Below are 15,806 nucleotides of genomic sequence, written 5' to 3'. Positions count from 1 at the left end.
TCTGTATGTAAGTCATCTTTAATCATGGAATGGCTCATAAACAATAGTACATATATTTTTAAAATCTGAGTGTTTCAAACAAATGCGCAGTATAAATTCAGATCTCGAATAGTGAACTATGAGTAAACAGCATTTTCGCCGATAAAGTCCATCACTTCCGTAAGTCTCGTGAAGTAGCCGGGGTACTCGAAGTCATCTTCAACGTAAGCGCAACCGTACCCCCAACTAACTATCCCGACTTGCACCCAATGTGTGGATCCATCTTCGTTCTTAATCTATAGAACAAATGCTGCCTTGTCAACCATAAAACACTATGGATCAGCAATGCGTTTACGAACATCGCGAAAAACCATACGTTTTGCTGTACAAATAAAATAAGTAGCATATGTAGAGTTGCATTCAAAAAACAAAAATCAATTTAAAACAAACATGTTTAAAACAAGGCCCTTATTTGAAACATGTATTTATTCAAGCCACGGCGTCACGAATATCCAATTGTGACGTCATAGTGGATTGAATTTGACAATTGAAAATATAGATAGCTGATTTGACGAAATATCTGTACTATTGCTATTGAACCGTATATTTTGTAGGGTCCAACCATGCCATATCGATATATGTAGGCGATATCGGGTGGTAATTGTTCGTAGACTAATACAACATGTTTTTTGGAAAGTATTTACACAATTATGGCATAATTTTACAACTAAAGAAAAAACAATTTTCTTAAAAGGCTTCTGTTTAAAACACTATTTAGAACATATTGTAAACAAAGTGTTTGAAAACACCGTTTTGTTTTGAATGCCACCCTAAGCATAGGACTTTGAAACAATCTGACAGATCGTTAAGCAAAATGCTCTGGTCGATAAAAATGAAAATTTATACTGTATCTATCCAATTCGAATATTTCCTATGGGTCAAGTGCTCATGGAATTACGAGAATTATTTTCTTCGGCCGATATCAGACGTTACAGATAAAACTATGATTTTCGTAGCTGGTAGTTTTCACACCATATTTAACATATAAGAGTTACCTTATTGTCGTGATTCAAAGTCCAGACACTCTTTAGCGCCTGCTAGCGGGTTTTAAAATGAGGATTGAACGCATTGTCTGTCACTAGCAATTAGGGTTGCATTTAAAACAAAAATCAGTTTAAGACAAACATGTTTAAAACAAGGCCCTAATTTAAAACATGTTTTTCATTTTTTAAAGCCATGACGTCACGAATATTCAATTGTGACGCCATAGTGGATAGACATTGACAATTGAAAATAAAGGGTAAAGATAGCTCCTTTGACGAAATATCTGTACTATTAATGTTGAACCGACTATTTTGAGGGCTCCAACCATCCCATATCGATATACGTCAGTTATATCGGGTGTTAATTGTTCGTAGGCTCATAAAACATGTTTTTACGAAAGTATTTACACAATTATGACATAATTTTACAACTTAAAAAAACGCAATTTTTTAAAGCCCTCTGTTTGAAACACTGTCCATGTTTTAACCAAAGTATTTTAAAACACCGTTTGTTTTAAATGCAACCCTACTAGCAAAATTAGGAATGGTCTGCTTATCAATTGTATACAGGAGGAGAATTTACTAGACTATTGGACAATCTTTAACTTGAGCTCTGGTGAGTGCTGGGGTTGGTACTTTCATTTGGGCGGCAAAACACTTCTTTACGATCCGTATGAAATCGTTTGACTGGCCGTATCCATTTTTCAATTCCATTCAATGTATTGCTAAAACTTTCATTATTTCAAAACACCACAAGACTGCTGCGATACAATAAAAGTTAGGAAGGTGTCGAAACGGCTTGGACTATAGTCTTCGAAATCAGACACCCACCTGGCCTAGGCGACGTAACAACGGAGGCATGAAGATGATATAAAAGGACATCCATCGGTATAACACTCAAATTTTCGCTACATCATACAATATTACTCTAATGCAGCGGTTTTCAAACTTTTTGGACGTGCGCCCCCCTTGGCGATGGTCAAAAAAATCCCCTCCCCTGCTCTCATCGTAATGTCAAAAAGAGCAAATCATCTAATACAGAGGTGGGCAAACTTTTTGATAATCACGGCCGCATTTCGATTACTTATGTAGCCTAAGGCCGCATACCAGGGCATAGCCGCAATGAACTATCTGGACGCAAAATATCTATGTCAAACTGTCCATATCCATTCCCGGTGAACTCCGGACTATTCTACTTTTCACAAGGGCCTATTATCTGCACCAAAATCGCGAGTGGCAATGTTATGACTAGTTGCTGTGATTGCATATTGTCGCTCAGCGCGCGAAAATTTTTCAGAGCCACGAATGAATTCCGTAATTAATATTAGCAGTATTACATATTACTACCAAATATTTATTATTTCTCAGCCCATGTGATCAGATTCACCGGTAGAGTTGATGGAGGGAGTGCATTCGAAAATTTAGGGCAAATTATATATGCTAATGCACCTTCGGGTGGGCCAATTATTATGTATTAGTCACTTTGTTGAATGCTGTTATTTCTTAACGATTCCCGTTCCGGCTCATATTGAAAAGGGCGCTACTGTATTAACATCGAAAAATCGAGTCGTGTTGAATTGCGCGTAGCGCGAACAAAATTTCAAGATCAATTAAAATCTCTCAAAAATTCGGGAGTGAATCCGTAATTTCTATTTGCATGTCTATGGCCACCAACACATACTAGTTGAATTAGGCGTCGAACCCGCACAAACTATCTTCTACGGCCGCAGGTGGCCCGCCCCTGGTGTATTCGTATATATAAGGTATTTTACGCCAAGTTTGAATCCGCATTCCAGTTGTTGAGTCTTTACATTTCTGACAAAATTCCCCAAACTTGTTTGAAAATAGCAAAACAACATTGAACAGGACATCAATTTATTTCAAGCTAGGTTGCACTGAGACTAATCCTAATGCAGGTATAGTGACTACAGAGAGCACGGCGTCGTTTTGTCCTGCCATGCTCAATTTATTCAGTTTTGGAATTGAATTAAATTGTGCTGATTTAGGGTAGCCTAATTGAGGGCGAATCCGGGCAACCTATATTGCATCTAAGTCTGTCTTAGGCAGTGCAGTTCGACAGATATTAACAACAACTACCCAGCGCACCGAGCTTTAGGCTACTGCCAAAGCTATGAAGTAATGAATGAGTTACACGTGGGAATTGCTCTAAATCTTCAAAGAATATCAAATATTTGCTCAAATGAAGTTAAAATCAGCCTATACTCAGTTGAGCGCGACTGCTGGAGTTTGAGTTCGACAAGCTTTCTTGAATACGAAATAAGTTTAATCTTCAACAATCGTCCTTTCAGAATGGTTGTGAAACACATGTTTAGTCACAATTTATACAGACGTTGTCAATTTATCGCGCCCCCCAGGTTGAGAACCACTGCTCTAAATCTTCAAAGACATCAAAAATTTGCTCAAATGAAGTTTAAATCAGCCTATACTCCGTTGAGCTCGACTGCTGGAGTTTGAATTTTGCGACCTTTCATGACTACGAAATATGTTTCATCTTCAACAATCCTCTTCTCAAAATGGTTGTGAAACACCTGTTTAGTCAGAATTCATACATATTTTGTCAATTTCTCGCGCCTTCCCTGAGAGCCTCCTGCGCCCCAAGGTTGAGAACCACTGCTCTAATGCATTGGTCTCATGAAGTACCTCGACCGACTCGGCATCGTTCAGAATTTACCAGCATTGCAATTGATTGTCTCAAAGAGATCACCATCTCATCTGACACATACTTCGTGCATCCTATTATATGACTTAAGCTTCACTTGACAGACTTACCAGTCGTACAAGCGGTCCCCCGCTGTCACCGGAGCAGGCATCCATTTGCACATGTTTGGACCCACTTCTGGTACACATCATTCTCGATGTGAAACGAGCTTTGGAAAATTGAGGATCGCTTCTTATTTTTCGAGCCGCTATTTTGCACCTGAGAGGAGTGGTTATAAGGACTTAATTACGAAAGTTTCAGTTCAGTTCATTGTTAATATTAATTGTATCCTCTATAAAACATCACAAGATCGCGATACAATGAAAAGAGAAAGGTGTCGAAAAGACTTGGAGTGGACTTCCAAATCTGACACCCCGATTAACGAATGAGAATCCTAAACATATAACCAGAAATAAGAGCGGGTCGATTCGACATGGTTCTAACATGAAAATTTGAGCACTGGATATTTGAGCTGATCCCGTAAAAACGGATGGATGCATTTCGTCAATGCCGCCAATGTCGACAACTATTCTATTTGAGCAGCATTAGAATTAGAATTAAAATTATAGCTAAACAGTGTCTTTAAAATTAGATTCGTAAAATATTTGGAATTATAATAATAGCATAGAATAGAAACATTTCACAAATTAGTTTAGAATTAGATTCGAATTAAAGAAGTGCGATGACTATTATACAAGATCGGTCGCAATAATGCCCAACTAAAGCTTCCTGGCGTCATAGGTATATATTGTACTGTACATTACAGAGTTGGATCAATTGTAATTTGTAATGTAATTGAATGTAATTAATTACATATTTCAATGTAATTGTAATGTTATTGTAATTGAAGCATTTTTATTTTGTGTAATTGTAATTGTAATTTGACAAAAATTTTGCTCCATTACAATTTCAATTACATTAAATTGCTATTGAGACCTGACAAGCACAACATAAAATAATTGACTTATAATGCATTCTCTTTAAATGTCGACAAGGAATTTGGTGGATCCATTCGAGGAAGCCCTTGACTGCGCCCTTGCGGGCGAAGTTTTTTTTATTTTTACCGCTATGCTGGCCTCGGCTGCCATTGTATACAATTATTATTAGATTACTAACCAACGGAAGAATTCGCAACACGTGACTCACGATTGAATACGCCGAGAAGCGAACTGCTGAGCCGGCTAAAATCAGCAGAATTGATAGTCCCATAGTTAACGATCCAAGCGTCGAAATTTGATATGTATGGTCCTAATCGAAAGCTAGTGTCGCACTGATTCCGCAATAAAAGTATATTTCCAGGCAATGGTACCATCCCAAAATAGTCGTGAAAGTCTGGGAATCGGCATTGTTCTGAACAATCGCTGGGAGTAATTGGTCATTGTTGTGGTCATGCTGCTGCGACGCTCTCACTTTTCAGAATAGTCGGCCTTAAACGGCTATTTTGGAGCAGTTACATTGCCCTGACGAGATTTTAATTTGTATTTTCGGAATTAGTGCATCAATAGCTTACGATAAAGACCAGATGCATCAAATTTGGACGCTTGAATCGCCAGCTCTAGGACTACAAAGTTTGCTGCTTTTAGCCGGCTCTGCAGTACGTTTGTCGGTGCATTCATCCGTGACTCACATCTTGCGCATCTATCCGTGGGTTGGCAATCTACAATACGATTTCAGATCACGATGCTGCATCGTTACTTCGTCTGGCTAACTAACCAGACCACCGGATATTATATAACGTCTTATCTGACAAAGCACGGTTTTGTTTCCACCACTCATCCTAATTCCTACGTCCCTCGATAAAAATAATATTATTTCTTTAATTATATACTATATACGCAAATCCAACCCGTGCATGATTATAATACTTTTTTCAACGACATACTGCATACTGGAATAGTTCGAAAACGTTTTTCTTTTATTAATTACCGGGTATTTGCGTATCATGAATGAAACATGAATACTTGAATTGTTGTTAATTACGACGCTACGGTTGTCAAGGAGCACGGTTGAATTTATGATTATTCAATTACATGTTCAACAGCAGCAATTGTAATTGTAATTGTAATGTAATTGAAGCGTGCAAGGAGTAATTGTAATTGTAATTGTAATTTGATATTTTTAGCATGGAGTAATTGTAATTGTAATGTAATTGAAACATGCATGAAAGTAATTGTAATTGTAATTGTAATTGAACTGAAATAATGTAATTGTTCCAACTCTGCTGTACAACCATCACAATGGAAGTAGCCTAGGCTATATGTGTAAAAAATACAACGACTCTATGTGTAACAAATACAACGACTTGTGGGAAAGGAATTTGAGTTTTCAGGCGTCATTCCACATACTCGCTGTCTTTTTCTATGGTAAGTCGTGCTTGTTTTAAATCTTCCGGTAAGTTGTCCTCGCGCATTGACGTTTTTCCAAATCCTGTGACCACTACGTGTCCAGGCGCATTCAACCTTTGAGCTGCAATTGTGAATGGTTAGGCGAATGGATAAATGGCCTATACTATTATAAAATACACAACTATATATCAGTCCTATATGCTTCAACTCCAATTGTGATTATATCGGCAATATAGAGCAGACATTGGGTAATCGCGATTAGTAATCGTAATCGATTACGACAATTACAGCATTTTCAAGTAATCGTAATCGTAATCGATTACATTCGATAAAATTCAGAAGTAATCGTAATCGTAATCGACTACTTCCCATATTTATTCGATTTCTTTGTGAAAGAACGATTGCTTTTTATTTGTACAGGACTATGACAGAAACGGAACATTCGTGAACAAGGACGAAGTATTATACCAGTTACGGATAGCACAAACGTCAGAATTTCAAATGCCACTGCTCGTTATTACGTCAGAAGGGGCCTATAGCTTTGCCGGTCATTGCGTAAGAAGTATCCAGCTATCCACACATAGTGAATAAATATTCGATGTACATTAGTGTGATTGTAAGAACAATTGCCGTGCTGTATATCAGGTTAACAATACATTCCAGACGCCACTACCTCGCAGCAGGATAATTAATCCCCACCCTGCCTAGTTTAAAATAGTAACTTTTGTATTGATGTTTGTTTACGCTTAGTTGAACGCAATTTGACCGTTGCTGCTTGGCGAGCAGTAAGCCTATGTAGTACGAACGTAAACCGGACAATGGTTTGAAATTTTGTAGCCTACTCGTCAAATAAAACACTACGGTTTCCACGACGAAGCATTAAATATCAACAGCTGCTGATATATATCATAACAGAGCAGTTTCTCATAATGGCAGCTTGCATTACATTATCTGTATTGAGGTGAAGGCAGAATTTTATGCTCACTTTCTCTTATTCTGATATGATTGTGCTTGAAACGGGCGCCAATCGTTATTTCACAATTCATTACTCAACATTTGGACATGTCGCCATATACAATGTTAGCGTGGCTTGTAGCTAGAATCAGGACAAAAACAGCAAATCGTCCCCTAATCCAAACGTTGGTATTGGGCCCCCATAGGGTAGTTGATTTAAAGTTAAAGATTTAATTTCGTCAATAATATTGGTAATTGCATTATATTACTATTCATTTTTAATCCTCTCTCAGTCTCCGATGGTCAGATTTACCTGAAGAGCACGGAGCACGTAATTCATAATTATAATAGGGTTACCATATTTTGGAATCGATAAAGAATGACACTTTTTCAAAATTTTCAAACTTAGAATACCTGTGGAAAATCCTGAACAATTTTTTCCACTTCTAGTCGGTTGACTAAAAAAAAGTCAACTTTGGCTCGGCTCCCGAAATACCCGCCTGAGCGTGAATTCAGTGCAATCTTATCTCGGTTCAATTTTAACTAAACTTCTAAAAAAAGAGGACAAAATCTCAAAATCGAGGACATTTGAGCGTCCTCATAGGACATTTTCTAAAACCCTAAAAAGGAGGACAAATCCTCCTAAAAGAGGACGTATGGTAACCCTAAATTATAACATCTGGTATCTTCTAATAATTACATTAGGGTATGTTGTTAATTCGTGACCTCCGGTCTGCTATATATTTAAAAGATATTGTTGTGTCCAAAACGTAGCAGACTAGAAGAAATACTTGCGTGAGACGCACACACAAATTGCCGTCTTTTTAATGCTCTGGGTGCCCGGGTGGCATTTGCATTGTGGGCTCAGATTGGAAGGACCGCACTATTAGTCACACCCACCCAGCGCAGCTATTGTCAATGGACACATACCCAAAGTTTCGGCCAATGTCCTTCATTAGTAGCACACTTCGTGGATTCGCATGTTGGCCGAAACTGCATATGTCATTTGGTGTGTCGTGGCGCGGTATTGACGGGTACCTAAATGCCTGTTACTATAAATTATGCATGCTTTTTTTCTTGCTGAGGAGACGTAGGATATGTATTTCAAAATCAAGCTATCTAGAGACATTTGAATCGCGATGCTCGTAGATAATTTCCACGTTCATGAAATCTCTCGAAAATAGTCTATAATTTGTGTTGGTTTACGAAATACTTTTGAGTCCCCTTCGAGCTCGCTCCCCGCCCTATTAGGAAATTTGGGGTGCGGCAGTTGTGGACCTGGCAAGAATGCAAATCGTTGGGTGCGATAAATCGTCCAATATAAAATGGGCAATGGGTACTTTATGACGTAACAAGCAAATGTCGCTTAATTTTTAAAGAAAGTTGTTAACTCATCAGGCCTATTCAGCGCAATCCATATATTGTCTTACAATATAACTTCTAAGATGCAAAATAAACGTAATCGTGAGTAATCGTGATTACTTTTCCAATGTAATCGTAATCGTAATCGCAGCATTCAGAAGTAATAGTAATCGCAATCGATTACATTCACGAAGTAATCACCCCATGTCTGGTATAGAGGCGTGGCCAGTAACCTGTAGACCAGTGGTTCTCAACCTTTTTGTAGTCGCGGACCCCTTTTGGACCATCACGGACCCTTGCGGACCCCCTCAAGTTTTTCTTCAAATTTAGCTGAATTATCGTGCAGCCGTCATCTGTCTTGTGCAAATATAAACTGTAGTCTAGTGGTAAACAGCAACAAGGTGACCACTTAGGCTACTATACGTGGAAATTGGGCAGGCTTTTATTATTCCAAAGCGTATTCAGTTGTTGCATTTCCTTAAATATATCGTAGTGACTTTAAAATCCAAGCCTTGGATATGATTTGAACGAGTGCCGAAAATCCATTTCCACAAAGGTATGTGGAGGCGAATGCAATAATAACGCGTAACGCTTCCGATGACAACTTTGAGTATGATCGCAACATATATGGCACCAAAATTGGAAACATTGTTTAATAAACATATCGCGCCCAGTCTAGTGATTTCTATCCAACAGCCGATTTTGGATTTAGTCTGGAAGAGTGGTTACATGTATAGGCCATATCATAGGAAATATGAATGCAGTGGCGAAGTTTCAATCCCTTTATTGGTACCGATTACAGAAAAAGCTGCAGAAACTTCTGCTTTAAACGACAGTTAATCAATTTGCTGAGAATGAAAACATCAATTCACCCTGATCGACCTTACTACTCCAACGTTTATACAATTTTTCCACACAAGCCCGCACATAACATCTCCAAATAGACAGATGTTTTTATCAGTAAACTATTGAGAAATTGGCAGTTAAAATGATTTGAACAGTAGGATATTTCATCTCAAGACGGTCAGCATTCTGTTGATGTGAGTCCTGAAGTTTAAGCAGTTACGAAGCAAAACTGCCTCGTGATATCCCTGATTTAGAAAATTACAAATTGTGTTATCAATCATTTTCAAATTCAGGTGTTTCGCGGACCCCTCGAAACTGCTTCATGGACCTCCGGTTGAGAACCACTGCTTTAGACCATTGGTTTTTAATAGGAGTTACCTGATCTAATCTCAGGAGTGTCACTAGAAACCAAGACACGAACTTATCTCCTACATATCATTCGTGATGACACCCTTAACTATCATTTGTTGCAGGTAATTAGGCCCGATCAGTAGTCGAATTGTGGCTGTTCTCACGGTACGTTGTGGAAGTGGAGTGCGTAAGGGAGTTTCGGGTCGTAATCGAAATGTTGATTTTATCTCCAATATATATTAGCTCATTTGCAATCAATCAATTAGTAGCACTCTGTTGCATTTAGGCCGCGCAATGACACTTTCTAAAGGCGAACCCGCACATTTCAAACTGTATGGTCTCTGAAAGGGAACAACGCACCGATTTGCAATAAATATTCATTGTAATGTTTTCGTTTTGTTAGAAAATCATTAAGCGTAAGGGTTCCCCAGGTTATTAAATAACCATTGATTCAAACGTATATTCTGTTTAAGACAATGACTGACGTGCTCTTCTACATTCGAAGGACGGATAGTCGGATACACACAACACCACGATCTGAAATTCTCGATCTAACACGCAAGACATGCGCGAAACATTCAAATTATATGTAATATGCTGCACCTTCGATGCAATGATCATCGCTAAAACTTGAGGCTTGTACGGTGGATGGTGTAGTTACATTTGCCTTCGTCCAACACGGAAGGCACACCGGTCTGACATCTCTGTTGTAATCTATTTCAAGAGTGTCCTCCGTCTGTATGTAGACACCTTTGCGTACGATCATCTTCGCCCCGGTTTTGATCTAGAAAACGCAAGATCAGGTCTATTGTGAATAAATACTACCACTTTCATATTGAATGCGGCAATGAAAATCAGTATACGTATAAGTGAATGCTGATACCGTGAAGGATTCCTTGATGAAATGAATTGTGATACGATTGTTGATGTACAATGTTCTTTCTTATTCTCTAATAGATGCTGACGATTACCCCTGACGAGAGTCAGCCGAGAATACTCGGGTTCATTTCAATATGAATATACCACTCAATTGTATACTGAAGTTCTGTACCTCCAAGAAGCTCTTCAAATTGTTATACAGTATATAATTACTATTCATAATCCGTGTATATAGCTGGCGACTATCCAGGGATAACTTTCCATTGATATGCAGCTACGTTTAGCGTATATTTTCACACCATTTATTGTTACAGTATCGATTCCTATTGAACTAGAAATTGAGTGTGCTAACAATGGGGGTTTCATATAGGTAAAGGATATAGCCCAAGGGAGCGGAAATTCTGTTTTATTGCATCTGACCCACTTATCACGTGTTACCAGTTAGTCACAAGAAGCTATGTCCACCGTTGAATTTTAAGCAATTGTGAGATTGTATCAGCTCAAGTCCCGAAGAGCCAGGCATTGGACTCGAACCGAGGTTTATATGTTTATACGGTACTCAGTGATATCTAGAATTTATCATGAGTTCTAGATATCCCTGATCCTGATGGTACTCACCAAAGCGATATCGTAGTCATAAAATTTTTTCTGGTTATATTTCGGATGGATCAGTATTTCGGATGACCTGAACGCCTGTGCGTTATCTGGTAGTTTATCTTCGGTTGGCTTTGTGGTGATACCTGCAATTATACGTACGAGGGTAGTTAGAATTTGCTCCTATGACATTGTACGGTGTTTTTCAAAAACCCTATACAGTGGAGCGAAATAATGGCGGCGGTCTTATACCACGATTGTCACTGCTTTTCTTTGGTACAGGACAGCACGTCCCTAATAGAATACACGTATTCTTTTTTAGAATGGCGTGTCGCGTTCAATCAAAAACTAGGCATTATGTGACAATTTCTTACAGACTATACACCTCCACTCCACGGCCAGTTATGCTATAACGCCACTGTCATGTGACCTCTTTTGAATGCGATATCGTCGCCGGTAAATATACTGTATAGTATCACTAGTGTACTATTGACATATCGATCTCGCCTTCAGTCACATGCCACCTCACTTTGTCGTTTGTCGTTTTGTATTATCTTCTTTTACTTTTCAATCAGTGTACATGACTTCTCTTTACATCGCCCAGGCCCGGTTGGTATCTGATTTCAGAGACTACTCCAAGTCGTTTCAACACCTTTCTATCTTTTCATTGTAGCGCCGTCTTGTGGTGATTTGAATTGATGAAAATTCTTAATAAACTGAATTTTCTACTTAGAGTGCTCATTTCACCGACATGTGTGTCTGCGAGTATACACTGCGCATGTCAAACTTATAATGTGTGTCACGGGCCGGATTCAGAGCTTTTGACAGCAAGCGGACGGACCTGTCACATGGTGCTAAAATATTTGATGCTTGTTAAGGCCAACATTTATTCTTTTACTCGGCATTACATCGAGAGTCGATCGTTTGTCGTGTCGTATGTTCGGGATGCCTGATTCATTGCGAATGCGAATATTCAGGCAATGTGGAGAAAATACTTACATTGAAATGAGATCAAGAGTAGCACGAATGAAAGCTGCGATAATTTACAAAGGAATAAAAGATATTTCAGATTGAGATGAAAAAGTGATGCGAATTCCAGAATAACAACTGAATATTTAAGTCGTAAAAGTCTACAATACATTTATTCTAGTGCAGAAACGTGCAAACTCACCAACAATGTAAAGCAGTAATTTCAGCGATCTAGTCGTCAACCCATCGTATATATGGGCCGCGCTTAATATCCACCTCTGATTCAAGATAGTGAAGCCACCACGTAAAGCGGCGAAACTCTGCAAGAGAGGATTATTCGGTGAAAGTGTCATTGAAAGGAGTCACGTTTCGTAGGCTTATACATTCGTCACGTATCCATCATTTGCTTCTGATACAATCATCCCCTGCCACGGCCACGCGCCGGTTTTGGCTTTCTTGCCTCCAACAATCCGTCCGCCTGCTGTCGAAAATATGTCGCCTACGTCTCCGGCCTGTCCGCAAGTATTCGCAACTAAAAATATTACGGCAGACAGTCAAGCTCCGTTATTTCAATCTTAAGCAATTTTCAATTACCTTGACAAGTTGGGGTAGGTCCCGACCAGTTTCCATTTGATTGACATATTCTGGTGCTGGATCCAACGAGCACAAATCCGGGATCGCAAACATACTTAGCTTCGTATCCGTACTTGATCTCATCGTAAACTGCGTGACCGTATTGGGGATTTTCTGGCGCGCCACATTCTTTGTCTTAATAATATTTAAGGTATGCATCTCATGTTCGTAAAGTGTCAGAGATGACCATGAAATTGGATTTTGGTCGGAAAACTTTGGAGTTGAAGATTTTGCTCTGGTTTGACACGAGACCGCGTGATTTAAAACTAGATTTAGACTTGAAATATAAATTGTTAATCATTTACAATTTGCCGGCACCTTTTGAAAAAATATACATTGATTATAAGGATTTGGGTAAGATACGAAATAAATTATGGATTTTGAGGTTAATTCGAAATAGATTCAGATTTGATGCACTGTAGAGTTTGGGGATCATATACCATATTTATCAGAATTGCTCGGTCATGACCAGGCCGTGTTATTTTCGGCATATGCCAAAAATAACTTATTTTTGGCATTTTTCGATTTTTATTTTTGGCAGTTTTGGCATCATCCTCTAAATAGATAGTTTTAGCCTCGAATTAGTCACAAAAACACTTTATTTGGGATAGTTTGTCAAAAGAGACCACAAAATGTGCAGCATTCACATATAATCAGTGCCAACAAACAATAAGAAGAAGAAAAAACCTAACGATTTCATAGGTTAATTATATCAAACGAAACCACAAAATGTGCAGTATCCATCGGAATCGGTGTCAATAAGCAAAAAAAAAGAAAGAAAACCTAACAAACACACTCAACAGCTGATTGTTACAGCCGTTGAATAGACTTAAATCGTTGCGCTGTAGAAGTGCTTCCAAACTCAGGTCAGCTAAGTTTCTCCTAAATTCATTTCTCGCCCAGCGAATCTGGGACATATCGGCTTCAACAATAGCCACTGAGGGAAAGAATGTTGCCAGTCATCCACAAAAGGTTTTCAGAGCTTCAAAATCTTTGGAGGGCCGAACCGGCTTCCATGCATCATGAAAAGAGATCACTTCGCCAGTGCCATCGATCTCATCGCGGAAATGATTTTCTTCGTGATCCTTTTCCAGGAGTTTCCTGTGTTGTCTCTCAACACATTCTATTTAGTATCCCTACTATCATTTCTCCTTCAGTCTACCGATATATTTTCGGAGGACTTTTGTCACTTTAGGTGGCTTTAATATCACCAACTCGCATGGAAGAGTCCTGGGAAGGTTTGCTTGTTTAAGAACATTGACGCAACAAGACTGTCTGGCAAAACTAGACCATGCAGCTCAGAAATAGCCAGACAGTTTGTTGCGTCACAATGTTCAACTCGATCACAATGCAGAAATCGTGGTTGATTTTGGGGGTTCCAGTTCCATGAGCAGAATATAATTTATATTTTAATAAATTATTAAAATATAAATTATATTCTGCTCATGGAACTGGAACCCCCAAAATCAACCACGATTATTATCAGTACTGCGGCAGCTTTTCATTGATACCCGTTTTATCAAATTTAGCGCTCGACAAGCCGGTCGAAAATGGTCGTAAAATTGCCTTTGGACAAATGGAAAGTATGACGTAAACCAAATGCAGTCAGCCGTTCAATCTCGCTGTGCCCACACCATTTACGACACCATGCTTTTACCCCTAATGAGTGGAATGGACCCAGATTAAGAAACCTGCCTTTCACAAACGCTCTTCTCGCTTGTAACGCGGTCCTGTTAACACAACACCATGAACGAAATAGACTATTTGGCAGGCCGTGTTACTTTTGGCATATGCCAAAAATTGCTTATTTTTGGCATTTTCAAATTTTTATTTTTGGCAGTTTTGGCATCTGGTTCCTGAAATGCCAAAAATAACACGGCCTGGTCATGACCCAGACACAATGGCTAACAATCTGTTTATCTGCTTATACTGGAACCGGAGTTCAGAAAAGTTCCGCGCGTATTATCAGATCTAAACCCTGTTGAGTGTTGACTTACTGTAATCAAAACAGCTCATTCCACATTCTCCATCGCAAAGGCAAAACCTTGATATACCAGCGCACTGTGACGGTCTCACACACGATTTCACGCAAGCGTGTGTCGGAGTTTTTGATCGCGGGCATTTCTTCGCTGTAAAATAGAACTGTCGATGTAATCTGAAGTTCAATTTCGCTAAATCTGAAGAGACATATAAGATGCAAATTCACTTCTCAGCGTCAGGGAAATTGATAAAACAAAATGATATGAATACTTTAAGCACGAGAACCATACATCATAGTACCGAACCCAATACCTTTATCCTCTGAGACAGGGAAGCGCGGTTTATTCAACACGTATGGTTGACACTATGGCAACTTATCAAATTATACAGCGTTTTTGTCCAAGTAGAAATACAAGCAACGCCGTAAATTTCTGATCAATTACAAGTAGAAGTATAACAATCTGTAACACATGTCAAAACTGATATTAGTAAATCCGAATATATTTTCGTAAGCTATTACATTGTAAACCTGTGTGACTTATGCCTCGTACCCGAGAATGTGGATCACTTCCTCCTCGCATGCCCAAAATACGATTGGCACCGAGCATATTTGATTGATTTCTGCTTGAACTTGAAAGTTGAGTTCACCACATATAACCTTCTCGTACGGCCAGAACTTCTCTCGCCTCTCGTTGAGTTCGTCCTAGCCAGCAATGCTTTGATTTGAGCAAATTTTGTTTTTTAGGTGCACGATTTGCGACATGTAATACGACATTTCTGTCGTGTGGCACTAGACCGATAAGGTGACAAGCGCCACAATGTCCAATTTTCAAAATTATTAATAATAATAATAACATTGTAAACCTGCTCACATTAAAATGTATGTATTCGATTTTTGAAGCTGGGGTCGTGTGACGTGTACAGGAATTGAATTGGGTCGCGCTCTGGAAAGTTCGGAACCACTAGCACTAGTCTATGATATTCTATGCCACAATGTGCTAACAATATTTGGGTAAAAAAGTAGGGTGGTAGGCCTTCTGCATGTCGGGATATCCATTTTAAGCCATACCAATATTGATAAATTTGCCTCGTTATGTTGTCATGGTAATATGTGGGCTATACAATTTGACCTGACACGGCATTTTAAATGTT

The 15,806-nt window shown here is 38.9% G+C and overlaps 1 protein-coding gene across 5 annotated transcripts in view; it reads right to left on the bottom strand.

Annotated features, from left to right (window-relative positions):
- LOC145456592 (uncharacterized) overlaps positions 1-15,806 on the bottom strand; it is a 65,000-nt gene continuing 49,194 nt past the window's right edge. For all 5 annotated transcript variants that reach the window (XM_080334728.1, XM_080334727.1, XM_080334726.1 and 2 more), the window contains 9 exons: positions 14,672-14,803; positions 12,636-12,809; positions 12,425-12,573; positions 12,244-12,361; positions 11,097-11,218; positions 10,203-10,383; positions 6,087-6,207; positions 3,813-3,960; positions 1-275 (listed from right to left, as the gene is read on the bottom strand). In XM_080334728.1, the coding sequence (XP_080190854.1) occupies positions 117-275; positions 3,813-3,960; positions 6,087-6,207; positions 10,203-10,383; positions 11,097-11,218; positions 12,244-12,361; positions 12,425-12,573; positions 12,636-12,809; positions 14,672-14,803 (1,304 nt within the window). In that variant the 3' untranslated portion in view covers positions 1-116. The remainder of the gene's footprint in view (positions 276-3,812; positions 3,961-6,086; positions 6,208-10,202; positions 10,384-11,096; positions 11,219-12,243; positions 12,362-12,424; positions 12,574-12,635; positions 12,810-14,671; positions 14,804-15,806) is intronic.

This window comes from Botryllus schlosseri, chromosome 14, assembly GCF_051294905.1.
Source record: "Botryllus schlosseri isolate E-star chromosome 14, Bs_hap1, whole genome shotgun sequence".
In the NCBI taxonomy this organism is placed as follows: domain Eukaryota; kingdom Metazoa; phylum Chordata; class Ascidiacea; order Stolidobranchia; family Styelidae; genus Botryllus; species Botryllus schlosseri.
Note: the sequence above shows the minus strand (reverse complement) of the source record. Positions and strands in the feature narration are given on the sequence as shown.